The 16,871-nt window shown below is 40.5% G+C and overlaps 1 protein-coding gene across 2 annotated transcripts in view; it reads left to right on the top strand.

Annotated features, from left to right (window-relative positions):
- The window catches only part of MCF2L2 (MCF.2 cell line derived transforming sequence-like 2), a 246,979-nt gene that overhangs the window by 215,509 nt on the left and 14,599 nt on the right, over positions 1-16,871 (top strand). For both annotated transcript variants that reach the window (XM_003256530.4, XM_030822875.1), the window contains 5 exons: positions 1,440-1,655; positions 2,983-3,075; positions 3,249-3,327; positions 13,978-14,011; positions 16,101-16,198. In XM_003256530.4, coding sequence (XP_003256578.3) covers positions 1,440-1,655; positions 2,983-3,075; positions 3,249-3,327; positions 13,978-14,011; positions 16,101-16,198 — 520 coding nt within the window. The remainder of the gene's footprint in view (positions 1-1,439; positions 1,656-2,982; positions 3,076-3,248; positions 3,328-13,977; positions 14,012-16,100; positions 16,199-16,871) is intronic.

Raw genomic sequence — 16,871 nt, 5'->3', positions numbered from 1 at the left:
GTATTTCCTGCACTATTTATGTTGATATTGAGTATGAATTGAATGGATTTAAAGGAAAAAGCACTCACTAAGGTCTGTAGTGATTCCATTTGAGTGGGTCCTTGATGGATGCAGATAGAGTGAAAAAATTCTCCAGGGTCCTCATGGACCTATCTACCCTTCTGTTTTGGAATGTGGTGAACTGTTAACACAGAACAGGAGCGTTGGCTTTTAGGAAAGAAGGCCTCGTGGCTGGGAGTTTGAGGGTTTTATTCACCACAGTCTACATATGTAAATTTTCCAAAGAAGAAAATAGAAAATTAACATAGAAAATAACGCCATAGACACCATAGAAATGACTAGAGTCTATTGCTCTTGAAGTTTTTCTTTTAATGTTTCAGAAGTAAAGTCAATTCTTTTTTAAAAAAGATACCTAGAGTTTGCCCAACATATAAACAATAAATTATAAAAATGTCCAATCAATTATGAATGAAGTACATATTTCTGGTATTAACTCAGAAATCATAGGGATTGATCTCAGCTAGAGGTCACTTAGGGAGATTTCTTTGTCTTGGTCCCCTTCAAATAATTTGTTCCTTTTGGTGTTTTTATTCAGGGAAATGAATTCTTATCTGCTTTAAGCAATTGAAGTTTTGAAAAATACCAGATAAAATGCCTCGCTCCCAGCTCATCTTAGTCCACTATCTTTTGAAGAGAGCTCAGAGAAGCCAGGGTCATCTCATTTGGACTTTCAACCAGACATATGACAAAGGCAGCCTTGCTGGTGGAGAGAGGCATCACAGTGTATGCCTAGAGTCAAACAGACTTCTTAAAAATCTGTCATTTGGTATTATCTTGGCACTGTTGACTCACTCTGAAAAACTCAGAGTTGAATGCAGTTACTATTTCCATTACAATGTTATGAAGATTAGATCGTACTAAACTTTCTCTTTTCAGAACAAGCTTCATGTTCTCAGGTCCTCATATACCTGACGCAGAAGTTAGGATGCAGATGGAACACACAGATGCTCATGGGTCCATAATGCAGCCAAAATTCTATCTCTACTGGACATAATTGAAATGTTAATTTCTTGTCCCTTTGAAGGAGACTGTCATGTATCAAACATAGCGCAGAGGAAATTGAATTCTGCTAGTTACAATTAATTGAGTCAAGAATACCACAGTCCCCATATCTCTAGCTCAAGCATTTCTAACATTCTTTACGTATAGCATTACCTTTCATAGCTGAATTGATTTCCTTATAGAACTAAACGGCGCCACACTCAGTGAAGCTCACAAAATTGTAGTTTTGATTTAGTGACAGATCAGCCTGAATAGCACTTTTAGAATTGTAAACCTCAAAGAAGCATGCTTTATAAAATTCGAAAACAGGCCACAAAGGCTTCTTTCTCTGTCAAGTAATTTTACAGCTTCTTTTCCTGTATGTGTGTTTCCAAAAGGACGATATTGGAAAACTAGGCAAGCTGTTGCTGCACGGCCCTTTCAGCGTCTGGACAATTCACAAGGATCGTTATAAAATGAAGGATTTGATTCGATTTAAACCCAGCCAGAGGCAAATCTACCTATTTGAAAGGGGAATAGTGTTCTGTAAGATACGAATGGAGCCTGGGGACCAGGGATTGTCTCCTCATTACAGCTTCAAGAAGGCCATGAAGGTAAAGGGAGTCCTGTTGCATCTGGGAGTCACCCTATGCAGAAAAGAGAGAGACGGTTTCCTTATTTTACAGATGAGGAAGCTGCAGTGTAGAGAGGTGAAGTTAACTTGCCAAATACCACACCACAGGGCTAGAATCCATACCCGAGTCTGTCTGACTCCAGGGTCAGAGCTTATGGGCCGGGGCTGGCATAGGAGTGCCTTTGTACTAGAGAAAAAAGACTATATGGTAGCCAGTCTGGACAAACTAATTAGTAAAAGTACCCTCTTTCCTCCAGGCAAAGAGGTAAAAGAGAGTTGAAAGACTTAGTGATGAGAACATGGGCTGGATTTCATCTTAGACTTGCCCTTCTCAACAGTGCATCTTTGTGCCTAAGTGCAGGCATTGTCCTGACCTTGGGGTCTAAGAGACCCAGGCCCACACCAAGCATTGTTTTCTGGCCTGTTTAGAAACTGTTTCATAGCCAGTTAGCTATCAGGCTATGAAACACACACACACATACAGGAGCCACACACATACACATTTATGCTCTTGTGATTAAAGCTGTTAATTTGTTCATAGTAGCCTTTGTTTTCTTTCTTTCTCTCTCTTTCTCTCTCTGTCCCTTTCTTTCTTTCTTTCTCTTTCTTTCTTTCTTTCTCTCTCTCTCTCTCTCTCTCTTTCTTTCTTTTGAGACAGAGTTTTGCTCTTGTTGCCCAGGTTGGAGTGCAATGACATGATCTTGGCTCACTGCAACCTCCACCTCCCGGGTTCAAGCAATTCTCCTGCCTCAGCCTCCCAAGTAGCTGGGATTACAGGCACGCGCCAGTATGCCCAGCTAATTTTGTATTTTTAGTAGAGACAGGGTTTCACCATGTTGATCAGGCTGGTCTCGAACTCCTGACCTTAGGTAATCCGCCCACCTAGGCCTCCCAAAGTGCTGGAATTACAGGACTGATTACAGGGGCGTGAGCCACCGCACCTGGCCTTGTTATTTATGTTTCTGAATGGATCCTTATTCAGTTACTATTATGTAGAAAGTTGTAAAATAGGTGTTGAAGGAGAAATGATCTCTTCACTGAAAGGTTGAGGGCTGCAGCGCCTCCTGCAGAAAGATACAGTGGAAAGTTAACAGCCTGTGTTACCTTCTGAAACAGACGAGACAGAAGACACGGTACCAGATTGTGTTTTATGCTGTCTTGGAGTCATTAAGAGAGGAAACAAAAACTTGAAAGGAAGATGAAAGAAGAGAGCTGTCAAGGATAGAAAGGATTAGAGTGATTGACAGGGACTATTTTAAAATCAGAAAACGATGGTACAGAACATTTCTCTTCCCTCTTTATAATAGTTGATGACACTTTCAATTCGCCAGCTTGGAAGGGGGAGCCATAGAAAGTTTGAGATTGCCAATCGAAATGGACTTGAGAAATACATCCTGCAGGTAAAGCTCATGCCTTCCCCATGGGTCTCATCTACTCTGTCCTTATTGTGTTCCCATGACTTGACAAGTGTTTTCTATCTCATTAGTCTAATGGTCACTCGGAGAATAAAAACTCTGCAATTAATACTCAGGGTAGTCTTATACTCATAGTGTTTTCTTATATGTGATTGCAGGCAGCTTCAAAAGAAATCAGAGACTGTTGGTTTTCAGAAATAAGTAAATTATTGATGGAACAACAAAATAATATTAAAGGTAGGTTACCCCTGCTGACCTTCATCTGTAGAGTTATACTGATTTCAGCTCAGTAGGGGATGTGCAAATTGGGGATATTGTGAAAGAAAATGGTTTGCTGGCAAAACAACTATGGCCACATTTTCACAGTCCCTGGAAGCACCTGTGCTTGCTTTCCACTGGTGGAGGTGGAGGGGTTGTGTGATTGTGTGTGGTTGTGTTGGTTTGTCCCTTTTGGTTGTGTTCCCCCCACCACCTAATTGCCAAGGTCAACTTCTTAATCAAAAATCTGACGGCCACCCAAGAAAATGTTAACAGAGATTCAAATGGCCAATACGACCTTTCAGACACTGTACTACTTTTTTAAAACATCAAGATATAATTAACATATCATCAAATTCACTGTCTTAAAATATACAATTCAGTGGGTTTTAGACTATTCAGAAGGCTCAATAACCATCTCCAGTCTAATTCTATTTTTTTACTTCTTACTTTTGTTTTTTGTTTTGTTTTGTTTTGAGATGGAGTTTTTGCTCTTGTCGCCCAGGCTAGAGTGCAGTGGCACCATCTCGGCTCACTGCAACCTCCGCCTCCTGCGTTCAAGTGATTCTCCTGCCTCAGCCTCCCGAATAGCTGGGACTACAGGCGTGCCACCACGCCTGGCTAATTTTTGTGTTTTTAGCAGAGACGGGGTTTCACCATGTTGGGCAGGATGGTCTTGATCTCCTGACCTCATGATCTGCCTGCCTCAGCCTCCCAAAGTGCTGGGATTACAGGCATGGGCCACTGCGCCCAGCTATTTTTTGTTTTAAAGTATTTAACAGCCTAATTCTAATTCTACTTCCAAAATATTTTCATAACTCTCTCCCAACAAAAAAGTTCTGTACCAATTAGCAATCATTCTCCATCTCTCACCTTTACCCAGCCCCTGGCAATCACTAATGTATTTCCTGTCTCTATTGGATTTTCTTCTACACATTACATATATGGTCCTTTCTGTCTAGCTTCTTTCACTTTGCATATTTTTTAAGTTTCATTTATGTCGTAGTATCTCTCAGTACTTCATACCTTTTTGTGGCTGAATAACAGTCCATTGTATGGATATACCATCTTTGTTTATCCATTCATTAGTTGATGAAGAGTTGGGTTTTTTCCCTTTTTTGGATACTGTAAGTAAAGCTGCTATAGATATTTGTGTAAAGATTTTTGTGTGAATCTTTATTTCCAATTTTCTTGGGTGTATATATGTGGAATTGCCAGACCATATGGTAACTTTTGTTAACTTTCTGAAGAACTTCCAAATCATCTTTCAAAACAATACCACCATTTCACATTCACACCAGCAATATAATAGTTGGGTTCAATTTTCTCCATTTCCTTACTAACACTTGTATTGTTCATTATAATAACATTATTATAATTGTTATCATTGCCATCCTAGTGGGCATGTACTGGTATCTCATCGTGATTTTGATTTACGTTTCCCTCATGGCTAGTGATGTTGAACATCTTTTAACATGCATATTGGCCGTTGGTATATCTTCTTCGTAGAAATGTCTATTAACTCCCTTGAATGTTTTTTAATTGGCTTGTCATTTTATGGTTGAATTGTTAAGAGTTATTTATATATTCTGGATACTGGACTTTTATCAGATATATTATTCCCAAGTATTTTTTCCCATACTGTGCATTGTCTTTTTACTCTCTTGATAGTGTTCTTTGCAAAGAGTTTATAGTTTTAACTCTTACAGTTAGGGCTTTGATTCATTCCAAGTTAATTTTTGTGTATGATGTGAATTAGGGGCCCAAGTTCATTTTTTTACATGTGGATATCCGTTGTTCTAGAACCACTGATTGAAAAGACTATTCTTTCTCCACTTTGAATGGTCTTGGCATCTTTGTTGAAAATAAATTGGCTTTAGGTATAGAATTCTTTGTTGACGCTCTTTTTCTTTAAGCACTTTGAATATGTCATCCCATTGCCTTCTCGACTCTGTGATTTCTGATAGAAATCGGCTGTTAATCTTATCGAAGAGTCCTTCTATGTGCTTGCTGCTTTCAAGATAATTTCATTGTCTTCGTTGACCATTTGATTATGTTATTTCTAGGTGTGGATCTTGATCTCTTTGAATTTGTATTTCGTGGAGTTTATAGACTTTCTTGAAGGTATAGATTAATGTTTTTCATCAAATTTGGGAAATGCTCAGCCATTGTTTCTTTAAATATTATTTTAGCCCATTTACCCCTCTCTCCTTCTGAGACTGCCATTATGCATCATTAGCGTGCTTGAAGGTATCTCACAGTCTCTGAGGCTCTATTCATTTTTCCTTCATTCCTCTTTCTTTCTCTTCCTCAGACTGGATAGTTTCAATTGACCTATTTCTAAGTTCTCTAATTCTTTCTTCTGCCTGCTCAGATCTGCTATTGAGCCACTCTAGTGAATTTCTCATTCAATTATTAGACTTTTGAAATCTAGAATTTCTGTTTGGTCCTTTAAAACAAATCTTTATATTCTCTATTTAATGAGGATTTGTTCTTGTACTTTCCTTTAGTGTTTATATATGAGTTCCTTTAACTTCTTCAACATGTAAAAATAGTTAAAGTATTGGTCTAGTAAGGTCAGTATCTTGGCTTCCTCAGGAACAGTTTTTTATTTTCTTTTTTTTTTCTTTTTTGAGACAGAGTCTTGCTCTGTAGCCCAGGCTGGTGTGCAGTGGCACCATCTCGGCTCACTGCAACCTCCACCTCCCAGGTTCAACCAATTCTTCTGCCTCAGCCTCCCGAGTAGCTGGGATTACAGGTGCATGCCACCATGCCTGGCTAAATTTGTATTTTCTTTTAGTAGAGATGGGGTTTCAACATGTTGGTCAGGCTGGTCTCGAACTCCTGACCTCTGGTGATCCGCCTGCCTTGGCCTCCCAAAGTGCTGGGATTACAGGTGTGAGCTACCGCACCTGGCCTAGGAACAGTTTGTATTGACTGGTTTTTCTTTTTCCCTGGGTATGGACTACATTTTCTTATTTCTTTACATGACTCATAATTTTCTGTTAAAATTGGACATTTTAAATAACATAATGTAGCAACTCTGGAAATTGGACCTTCCCACCTCTACTGTTTGTTGTTGTTGCTGTTTATTGTTGTTTGTTTTAGTGACTTTTCTAAACTAATTCTGTGAAGTCTGTATTTATGTGCAGCCATTGAAGCCTCTGCTCAGTTAGCTTAGTGATCTAAATACTAATGACGTGACAGAGATTTCTTTAAACACCTGAAAACAGTAAGTCTTCTAGTCTTTGCCAAGGGGCTCTGTGTGCACATTAGGGCACACCTTCACACTCAGCCTGGCACTTGACAGTTCTAGCCTAGCCTTCACTTTCTGTTTGTGCGATCATCAAGATCAGCCAGAGGCAAGATCATGGGGCCTTCACAGATCTGTCCTGAACGTGTTCACAGGAAATGTGTGCATGGTCTTCTAGAGTCTCACAAATATTTTGGAGCCTTTACAACCCTCTATGAGCATCTTATTCCCAAGCATTTCCTTTTAAACCTTCTGATTAGCCTATGTTTGCCCCACTATTAGCCAATACCTTGAGCAACCAAGAAGTTAAACAATTGCCTGTAATCATTTTCTACAAAGGCCTTTGGGGAAAAGACTTTTCACGTTGGGCAAGTTCTGAGTCAGGCCTCATAAAGACAGCCTTGCAGGTCAGGTATTCCTAGAAACCCCTGGACAGATCAAATAATGATAATTCTCTAAGAATGAGGCTCCATAGTTCCCCCATTCCTGTTCTACCCCTCCCATGGCTGCCAGACTGCTGATTTTCACTGTCATTGCAGGCTGTTCATTAATAAGGCTACCACCAAGGAAGGGGAGGATAGAAATGGGGCAAGTTAAAAAGCTCATTGTTCATACTGAGACACAGCCATTTTCCTTGAATAAATGCTCTCCAGATTGCTGCAAGCCATCGTTTAATTTCCAGTGTTCTCCAAAGACAAAAACCACATGATTATCTCAATAGATGCAGAAAAGGCCTTCGACAAAATTCAACAGCCCTTCATGCTAAAAGCTCTCAATAAACTAGGTATTGATGGGACGTATCTCAAAATAATAAGAACTATTTATGACAAACCCACAGCCAATATCATACTGAATGGGCAAAAACTGGAAGCATTACCTTTGAAAACTGGCACAAGACAGGGACGCCCTCTCTCACCACTCCTACTCAACATAGTGTTGGAAGTTCTGGCCAGGGCAATCAGGCAGGAGAAAGAAATAAAGGGTATTCAATTAGGAAAAGAGGAAGTCAAATTGTCCCTGTTTGCAGATGACATGATTGTATATTTAGAAAACCCCATCATCTCAGCCCAAAATCTCCTTAAGCTGATAAGCAACTTCAGCAAAGTCTCAGTATACAAAATCAATGTGCAAAAATTACAAGCATTCCTATACACCAATAACAGACAAACAGAGAGCCAAATCATGAGTGAACTCCCATTCACAATTGCTTCAAAGAGAATAAAATACCTAGGAATCCAACTTACAAGGGATGTGAAGGACCTCTTCAAGGAGAACTACAAACCACTGCTCAACGAAATAAAAGAGGGCACAAACAAATGGAAGAACATTCCATGCTCATGAATAGGAAGAATCAATATTGTGAAAATGGCCATACTGCCCAAGGTAATTTATAGATTCAATGCCATCCCCATCAAGCTACCAATGACTTTCTTCAGAGAATTGGAAAAAGCTACTTTAAAGTTCATATGGAACCAAAAAAGAGCCTGCATTGCCAAGCTAATCCTAAGCCAAAAGAACAAAGCTGGAGGCATCACGCTACCTGACTTCAAACTATACTACAAGGCTACAGTAATCAAAACAGCATGGTACTGGTACCAAAACAGAGACATATACCAATGGAACAGAACAGAGCCCTCAGAAATAATACCACACATCTACAACCATCTGATCTTTGACAAACCTGACAAAAACAAGAAATAGGGAAAGGATTCCCTATTTAATAAATGGTGCTGGGAAAACTGGCTGGCCATATGTAGAAAGCTGAAACTGGATCCCTTCCTTACACCTTATACAAAAATTAATTCAAGATGGATTAAAGACTTAAATGTTAGACCTAAAACCATAAAAACCCTAGAAGAAAACCTAGGCAATACCATTCGGGCCATAGGCATGGGAAAGGACTTCATGATTAAAACACCAAAAGCAATGGCAACAAAAGCCAAAATTGACAAGTGGGATCTAATTAAACTAAAGAGCTTCTGCACAGCAAAAGAAACTACCATCAGAGTGAAGAGGCAACCTACAGATTGGGAGAAAATTTTTACAATCTACCCATCTGACAAAGGGCTAATATCCAGAATCTACAAAGAACTCAAACAAATTTACAAGAAAAAATCAACCCCATCAAAAAGTGGGCAAAAGATATGAACAGACACTTCTCAAAAGAAGACATTTATGCAGTCAACAGACACATGAGAAAATGCTCATCATCACTGGCCATCAGAGAAATGCAAATCAAAACCACAATGAGATACCATCTCACACCAGTTAGAAAGGCAATCATTAAAAAGTCAGGAAACAACAGGTGCTGGAGAGGATGTGGAGAAATAGGAACACTTTTACACTGTTGGTGGGACTGTAAACTAGTTCAACCATTGTGGAAGACAGTGTGGCGATTCCTCAAGGATCTAGAACTAGAAATACCATTTGACCCAGCCATCCCATTACTGGGTATATACCCAAAGGATTAAAAATCACGCTGCTATAAAGATACATGCACATGTATGTTTATTGCAGCACTATTCACAATAGCAAAAACTTGGAACCAACCCAAATGTCCATCAGTGATAGACTGGATTAAGAAAATGTGGCACATATACACCATGGAATACTATGCAGCCATAAAAAAGGATGAGTTCATGTCCTTTGAAGGGACATGGTGAAGCTGGAAACCATCCTGAGCAAACTATCGCAAGGACAGAAAACCAAACACCGCATGTTCTCACTCACAGGTGGGAACTGAACAATGAGAACACTTGGACATACGGTGGGGAACATCACACACCGGGGCCTGTGGTGGGATGGGGGGAGGGGGAAGGGATAGTATTAGGAGATATACCTAATGCAAATGATGAGTTAATGGGTGCAGCACACCAACATGGCACATGTATAATATGTAACAAACCTGCACGTTGTGCACATGTACCCTAGAACTTAAAGTATAATTTAAAAAAAGGAAAAAAAAATTTCAGTGTTCTGAAATTTTCTAACCATTTTTGGCCAGTTTTTTCCACGCTTTCACAAATAAGAGAATTTGGGGACAGGTTTTTTCTCCACCATTTTCACTGATGTCACACACTGTACTCCTTTCAACAATTAAAAATCATCTTTAAGTAGGCTTTATCCTTTCACTTTGTTTTTGTTGTTGTCGTTGTTGTTGTTGTCGTTTTGAAACAATTCTCACAACAGCAGGGATATTTGGTGGGAAAATCCACAGCAAGCTTTATCAATTGAGTTCTGATGTTCCCCTCAGGTAATGTTACTAGGGTGAAGAAATGGCAGGCTCATGTGGAAAGTCTATCTTCCATCATTTATACTGGCAGTCGTTTGCATTTTGGGTAAGAAAAATCATGTAAAAATGAAAAGATAACTTTTTTCTTTAGAGATAGCAGGAATGCAACTGGCTCACACTTTTTCTAGGTCTTCTGTGATCGTCAGCTGCTCAGGAATGTGCAAGGCTGGGTGTGCATCATAAGATAAGGGAAAAGATAAACCAAGTAGTGTAACTGGAAAGCCACTACATCAGTTTTCTGTCACAAAAACCAAGCAACATAAGTTCTTGATTTAAACTGTAGGTAACTGCCAGGGACTAGTAACAATATTATGTCATTGATTTTACTTTGTATAAAGATAAGATGGGAAAAAATATGATTTGCTTTTGTTTTACAAGTATTAATATTGTGTTAAATATATGTTATGGTAATTGAGTAGGAGTGTCCTAGAGGCTTAACACAGAATGATATGGCAACTCTAGTAGAAAAAATCACTTGTTTCCTGCAGAAACAACATTCTAGTCACAAGCTTGTTTAGAAATCCTTACTCACTAGGTCAGTGTTTCTCAAAGGGTGGTTTAAGGACCACCTGCATTCAAATAATTTGAAGAGCTTGCTACAAATGCAGATTTCTGGGTTCCACCCCAGAACTATAGTATAGCTAGGATTAGTCCTGGGGACATACATTTTAGCTTATTAAGGTTACTAGGTAGAGACCGTTTACTAAAATTTTTAAAACTCCTTTACTGAGGTATAATGACACGATAAACCACACATATTTAAAGTGTACGATTTGATAAGTTTTGACATCTGTATGCATCTGTAAGGCATCACCACAGTAAGGATAATGAAAATGCCTATCACCCCCAGAGGTTTGTTCACACACCTTTGCATTCTCTTTCTCCCGACCCTCCCTTACCTACCCCAGGTGACCACCAGTCTCTTTTCTGTCACTATAGGTTAGTTTGCATTTTCTAGAATTTCATAAGAGATAATACAGTATGTACTTTTTTTTTGGTCTGGCTTCTCTCCTCTGCATAATTATTCTGAGATTCATCTATGTTGCATTTTGTAAACAATAGTACATATTTTGGTTGTTGCTGAGTAGTATTTCATTGTTTGGCTAGACCCCGTTTTCTTTATCCATTTACTTGTTAATGAACATCCCATTTGTTTCTGCTTTGGGGCTATTTTGAATAATGCTGCTATGAACATGCAAGTACAAGTCTTTGTGTGGACATGTGTTTTCATTTCTCTTGGGTAAATACCTAAGAGTGTAATGGTTAGGCCATATGGTAGGTGTATGTTTAAATTTTTAGGAATTTTCTAACTACTTTCCAAAGTGATTATACTATCTTCCATTCCCATAGTAATGTATGAGAGTTCCACTTGTGCCATGTCCTCACCAATACTTGGTATTGTCAGTCTTTTAAATTTTCAGATTTCTAATAGGGGCATAGTGGTATGTCATTAGGTTTTAATTTGCTTTTCCCTAGTAACTAATGCTTGAGCATCTCTTTATGTGCTTTTTGCCATCTTTATCTCTTCTTTGGCGAAGTGTCTGTTCAAATCTTTTGCTCATTGTTTTCTTATTATTGACTTTTGAGAGTTTTATGTATATCCTAGATACATGTCCTTTTAATGCTTTGTAAATATTTTCTTTTAGTGTGTGGCATCTTTTTCTCTTAAGAGTAACTTTTGAAGAGCAAAAGACTTTAATTCTTATAATATTTAATTTAAAAAACTGTATGTATCATGCTTTTGGTGTCCTACCTAAGAAATCATTATCCAAAATCCATAAAGATTTTCTCCCTATGTTTTCTTCTAGAAGTTTTATAGTTTTACATTTTGGTCTCTGATCCATTTTGAGTATTTGTTTGTTTGTTTCTGTTTTTGATTTGTATATGGTGTGAGGTATGGATCAAAGTTCAGTCCTTTGCATATTGATGTTCTAGTTTTTCCATTGCCAGTTGTTAAAAACACTATTCTTTCTCCAATTGATGATTTATGTAAGTGCATCTATTTCTGGATGCCTGATTCTTTTCCATTGATCTATTTGTCTACCTTGACATCAGTCCCTCACTATCTTGGTTACTGCTGCTTTCTAATAAGTCTTAAAATGAGGTAGTTAGAGTCCTATGATTTTGTTCTTCCTTTTTAAAGTTGTTTTGATTATTCTGTGTCCTTTATACTTCTATATATATTTCAGAATCTACTTGTCAGCTTCTCAAAAAACCTTATTGAGATTTTGATTAGGATTATGTAAAATCTCTAGACCAATTTGGTGAGAATGGACTTCTTAACAATATTAAGCTTAATCTAAAATTTAAATTTTAACTGACTCCTCTGCTGCCTTCCTGGCCCTGCAGAAAAAGACAAGTTTATTACGAAGATATGACACTTATTCAGTTGACAAGTTGGAAAGAGATTTCTCAAGCCCTCCTTAAGGCCTGCACTGTGCTTTATAGGTTGTGACAGGAATGCAAAAATCTAGATAAGAAGCAAAACCAGGCCCCAGCATGTGGTTTGGATAAAAAGAAAAACACTACTGAACTGAAAGGCCCAGAGGTGTTGTGCCAGCCCCTTCCTTTTACAGATGTGCAAGCAGAGGGTCAATTTTGCATAACTTATCCACAGCAGAACTGAGTTTCCTGAGCCTGGTGCACCAAGTAGGGTCTGATGAAATGTCTCTGCGAGTGATGTAAATGGAAAGGGCTCTAAGAATTCAGAGAGGGCCCACAGTGGATGGTGAGTGAGTGGGAACCAGGGCCCTGGGCTGAACCAGGAACAGAATGCAGACTCAGGCTGTCTGGATACCCTTGAGGGTATCCGGGCAATGTTGAGAAGATGGTGTCCCAGGTTCCAAGATCGGGAATATCAGGTTCCAAGATCAGGAATATCAGAACTGTCAGTACCTTACGCCTGCTGAGCACTTTACAAAGCTCTGACATATAAACATTATCACCTAGATTCATTTTTACACCATCCTACAACACCTTTCAACCTTTGTGGATTGTTAAGCATAATAACCCTATACACTGGCCAAAGAATACAGTGACCTTAGGGCCATGGATGAGAGGAAGGACACTGGGAGCCAATGAGGGATGTAGAGAGAGGTCCTCTCGGAGATAACCAGACAGAAGAGGACATTGTACCCAGGTGTTATGGAGTCAGCTAGGGCTTGGGCAGGGAAGAGAAGAGTGTCACTGATGGGTAAGACACAGCAGCACAAGAAGCCGAGGAGGGAGGCAGGCACTGAGGTTTGGGACAAGCTCCTCAGCTGTGGCATGACTGCCTGTGATCTAGAGGTGAAGGGAGACTGCGGGGAAAGATCAGGCCCCACCCAGAAGAGTGCAGGGGCAGGCAATGCTGTGGGTGGGATACAAGGCAAAGCCCCAGTCCTGGCAGAAATCAAGGCCACGGTCCCATCCTAGCAACTGGGCAACACGTGGCAGTCACATCGGTAGTAAAAGGTGGGCCCAGGAACCTTGAAAATCACAGAGCTGCCTCAAAGTGAGCACATTCAGTGATGATCTAAGCCTAGCCTGGGAGAGTGAGGGATAGGTTGGAAGGAAAAAGATTGAGATGGCTTCAAATATCGGGCCGAGGAATTTGGCTTTCATGCTGTGGGAGGCAGTGGGGGGCCTCTGGAGGTTGAGATCTGGTGTTATTCTCATACCTGGGACAACACTTTAGTAAAGAATGTGATTCTTATCGCTCTCCCAGGGACTCATTATTTTTTCCCTCATCCAGTCACATAATTTGGGCTCACATGGAAAAAAGGAGCATTTGAGCACTGTTTATTCCTTAATTCAGTATTAATGGAGCTAACTGTAGAAACTTGGATAGACCCAGAACCAATGCATACAGGAAACTCAGCAGGATGGACTAGAGACGTGAGGGAGGATGCCAGGACCAGGTGAGCCCAGGGACTGTAGCAGCGTTTTCTGAATTCCTGGGAAAATATGATCAAGACCTACACACCTTTATATATTTTTATAGTATTCTCTCTATGTATATATGTGTATTTTAAAATCAATATGTAAAGTCAATTCAAATTAGCTTAAATTTGAGAGTGCTGTTTTTTGTTTTTTAAAATTTTAGACCAAGGAAATCCACAGTTTGAAATGAGCACGAGGTGAGTACTGATTTTTTTATTTTAAAGACATTTCAAATGCTTCGGATGTTTCATATTGAGTCCATGTCACTGCTTTTATTGCTTTTCTTCCCCCAACACTTGGCTTATTACAAGGGATTTCCAATTTTTAAAAAATATTGGCTGGGAGCAGTGGTTCACGCCTGTAATCTCAGCACTTTGGGAGGCCAAGGCAGATGGATCACTTGAGCCCAGGAGTTTGAGACCAGCCTGGGCAACATGGTGAAACCCTGTCTCTAACAAAAAAAAAAATACAAAAATTAGCCTAGGGTGGTGGCGCGCTTGTAGTCCCAGCTACTCAAGAGGCTGAGGTGGGAGGATCACTTGAGCCCAGGAGGTCAAAGCTGCAGTGAGCCTAGATGACATCACTGCACTCTAGCCTCTGTGACAGAGTGAGAGCCTCTCTCAAAAATAAATAAATAAGTACATAAATATATAAATAAATATAAAAAATTAAATAATAACTCAGTTCCCAACCCCACTGCTAGCCTAGGATATTAAATCAGTTCCCAACCCCACTGCTAGCTAGGATATCTTTTCTGGTGCATGCTTGCTGTATTGCCAGTTGAGGTAGATCTGCCAGTTCGAAACCTCCCCAATTGCCCTTGCTTTTGGCTGTTTTCTTGAGCTTTCTATTCCATTCCTATTTTCACAAGGCTGCCCTGCCTCCTACTTTACTGAGTGGGTAAACGCACCCTCTGATACTGGCTTCCCCCTCTCTACTCAGAACTCTCCTGATCATCTTCCTTTCTTTATTCCTGCTTGTCTGGAGGAAGATGTGCTCACACTTCTTTCAGGGTTGAGTCCTCACTGGTGCTCCTTGCCTCATCTATTACTGCGACTTACAATCTTCGTCTATAATTCCTCTTTCTGTCCAAAGCACTCCGGGATACTCAATATGTTTGTTGAAACTGTCTACTGTGATCCAGTTCTGATACAGGAGTCTGCTTAGTTTTTCTAAGCTCATTTAGCCCGATACTCATGGAACCCCCGCTAGACCCTAACCCAAAAAGATGAGAGAAGTGGAAAAGGTGAAGGGCTCTAGAAAGCAGTTGTTTCTCCCCCTCCTCTCTGCCCCCACACTCTTACGGAGTACTCTATTTCAGCATTTAATATGCTATAATTTTATGATGTGTTTACATTTTCTCCCTATGAGACCATGAATTCCTCTAGGGCATGGAGGTTGTCTTATTAGTTTTAGCTTCCCTCAGGCCTCATCTACCAGGGCCAGGCACTTTTGTAGGTGCTCAGTAAATATTTAGTGAATAAACAAGTGAAAGCACTCATTGAATAATCAGATGAGGCCAGCAAACCACTCTGCAAGCAAGGCCGGGGGTGATGAGGTTTAGCTCAGGCATATCTTATTCCTCTTGGACCTCCAATGCTTAGTAGGTGTTTATTCACTGGATTCGTCTAACCCAAAAGAGTTACTATAATAGTTGGCATTTTGGGTCAGTAAAGAGGAAGGAGGGAGCTGTAGTGAGCAAGTGAAAACATTTTTGAGAAGACAAAGGGGATTATTCCTCCTCACCTCTCCCCCCTTTAAGATTTGTAGCCTTGTAATCCCAGCACTTTGGGAGGCCAAGGCGGGCGGATCACAAGGTCAAGAGATCGAGACCATCCTGGCCAACATGGTGAAACCTCGTCTCTACTAAAAATACAAAAATTAGCTGGGCGTGGTGGCACATGCATGTAGTCCCAGCTACTTGGGAGGCTAAGGTAGGAGAATGGCGTCAACCCGGGCGGCAGAGCTTGCGGTGAACCAAGATGGCGCCACTGCACTCCAGCCTGGGCAACAGGTCTCAAAAAAAAAAAGAAAAAGAAAAAAAGATTTGCAGCCAATTAGATGTTTGCTGTGTAATCCAACAAGAAGTGCCCTTTGGACATTTCCTTACTGCCTATCACCTACTGAGCTGAGGCAGGTCCTCAACTACAGCTAAGGGAGAAGCAGCAGGTCCTGAGACCTAGACCAGAGATACACTAGGTGGGCCAGCGTTACTCCAACTGGTGGGGGAGGGATGTGTGTGTCATTCCTTCCAGTGACTCAATATTCATGTTTATTTCTCTAAAGCAAAGGCAATGGAGCAGGATGCGGACCATGGATTGAAAATATGGAAAGAGCTACCACTAGCAAGGAAGACCCAGCCTCCAGCACAGGAGGGATTAAAGGTAGGGAGGGTCCCATGGGAGAGTGGAGCACAGAAGCAGTGGGGTGATACCAGCTGCTTAGATGCTAAGGAAGACATCACCTAGGGCCCAGACCTTCTTTAGTTAAATGAGGGAGAAAAAAGAAAGCATTTTACCACCATGTGGTTTAAAATCGATTTCCTGCTATTCATTTGTGTAGAACTAATGGGGCCAGAATTAACATGAAGGACAAATGTCTCACATTGAGAAGTACAGGAGCACCCCTTTATCCACGGTTTCACTTTCCAGGTTTTAGTTACTCTTAGTCAACTGCTGTCCAAATATCAAATGGAAAATTGCAGAAATAATCAGTGAGTTTTAAATGATACACCATTCTGAGTAGTGCGATGAAATCTGGCGCCTTCCGCTGTGACACGCTGTGCTTGGGACACGAATTATCCCCTTGTCCAGGGTGTCCCTGCTGTCTGTGCTCCCCACCCCACCACCCTTAGTCACTTATAGGCGTCTTGGTGATTAAATCGACTGTTAGGATCACAGTGCTTGTGTTCAAGTGACTCTTATTTTACTTAATAATGGCCCCAGGCCAGGCGCAGTGGCTTATGCCTATAATCCCAGCACTTTGGGAGGCCGAGGAGGGTGGATCACCTGAGGTCAGGAGTTCAAGACCAGCCTGGCCAAGATGGTGAAACCTCGT

Source organism: Nomascus leucogenys, chromosome 11 (genome assembly GCF_006542625.1).
Source record: "Nomascus leucogenys isolate Asia chromosome 11, Asia_NLE_v1, whole genome shotgun sequence".
NCBI lineage: Eukaryota > Metazoa > Chordata > Mammalia > Primates > Hylobatidae > Nomascus > Nomascus leucogenys.
Note: the sequence above shows the minus strand (reverse complement) of the source record. Positions and strands in the feature narration are given on the sequence as shown.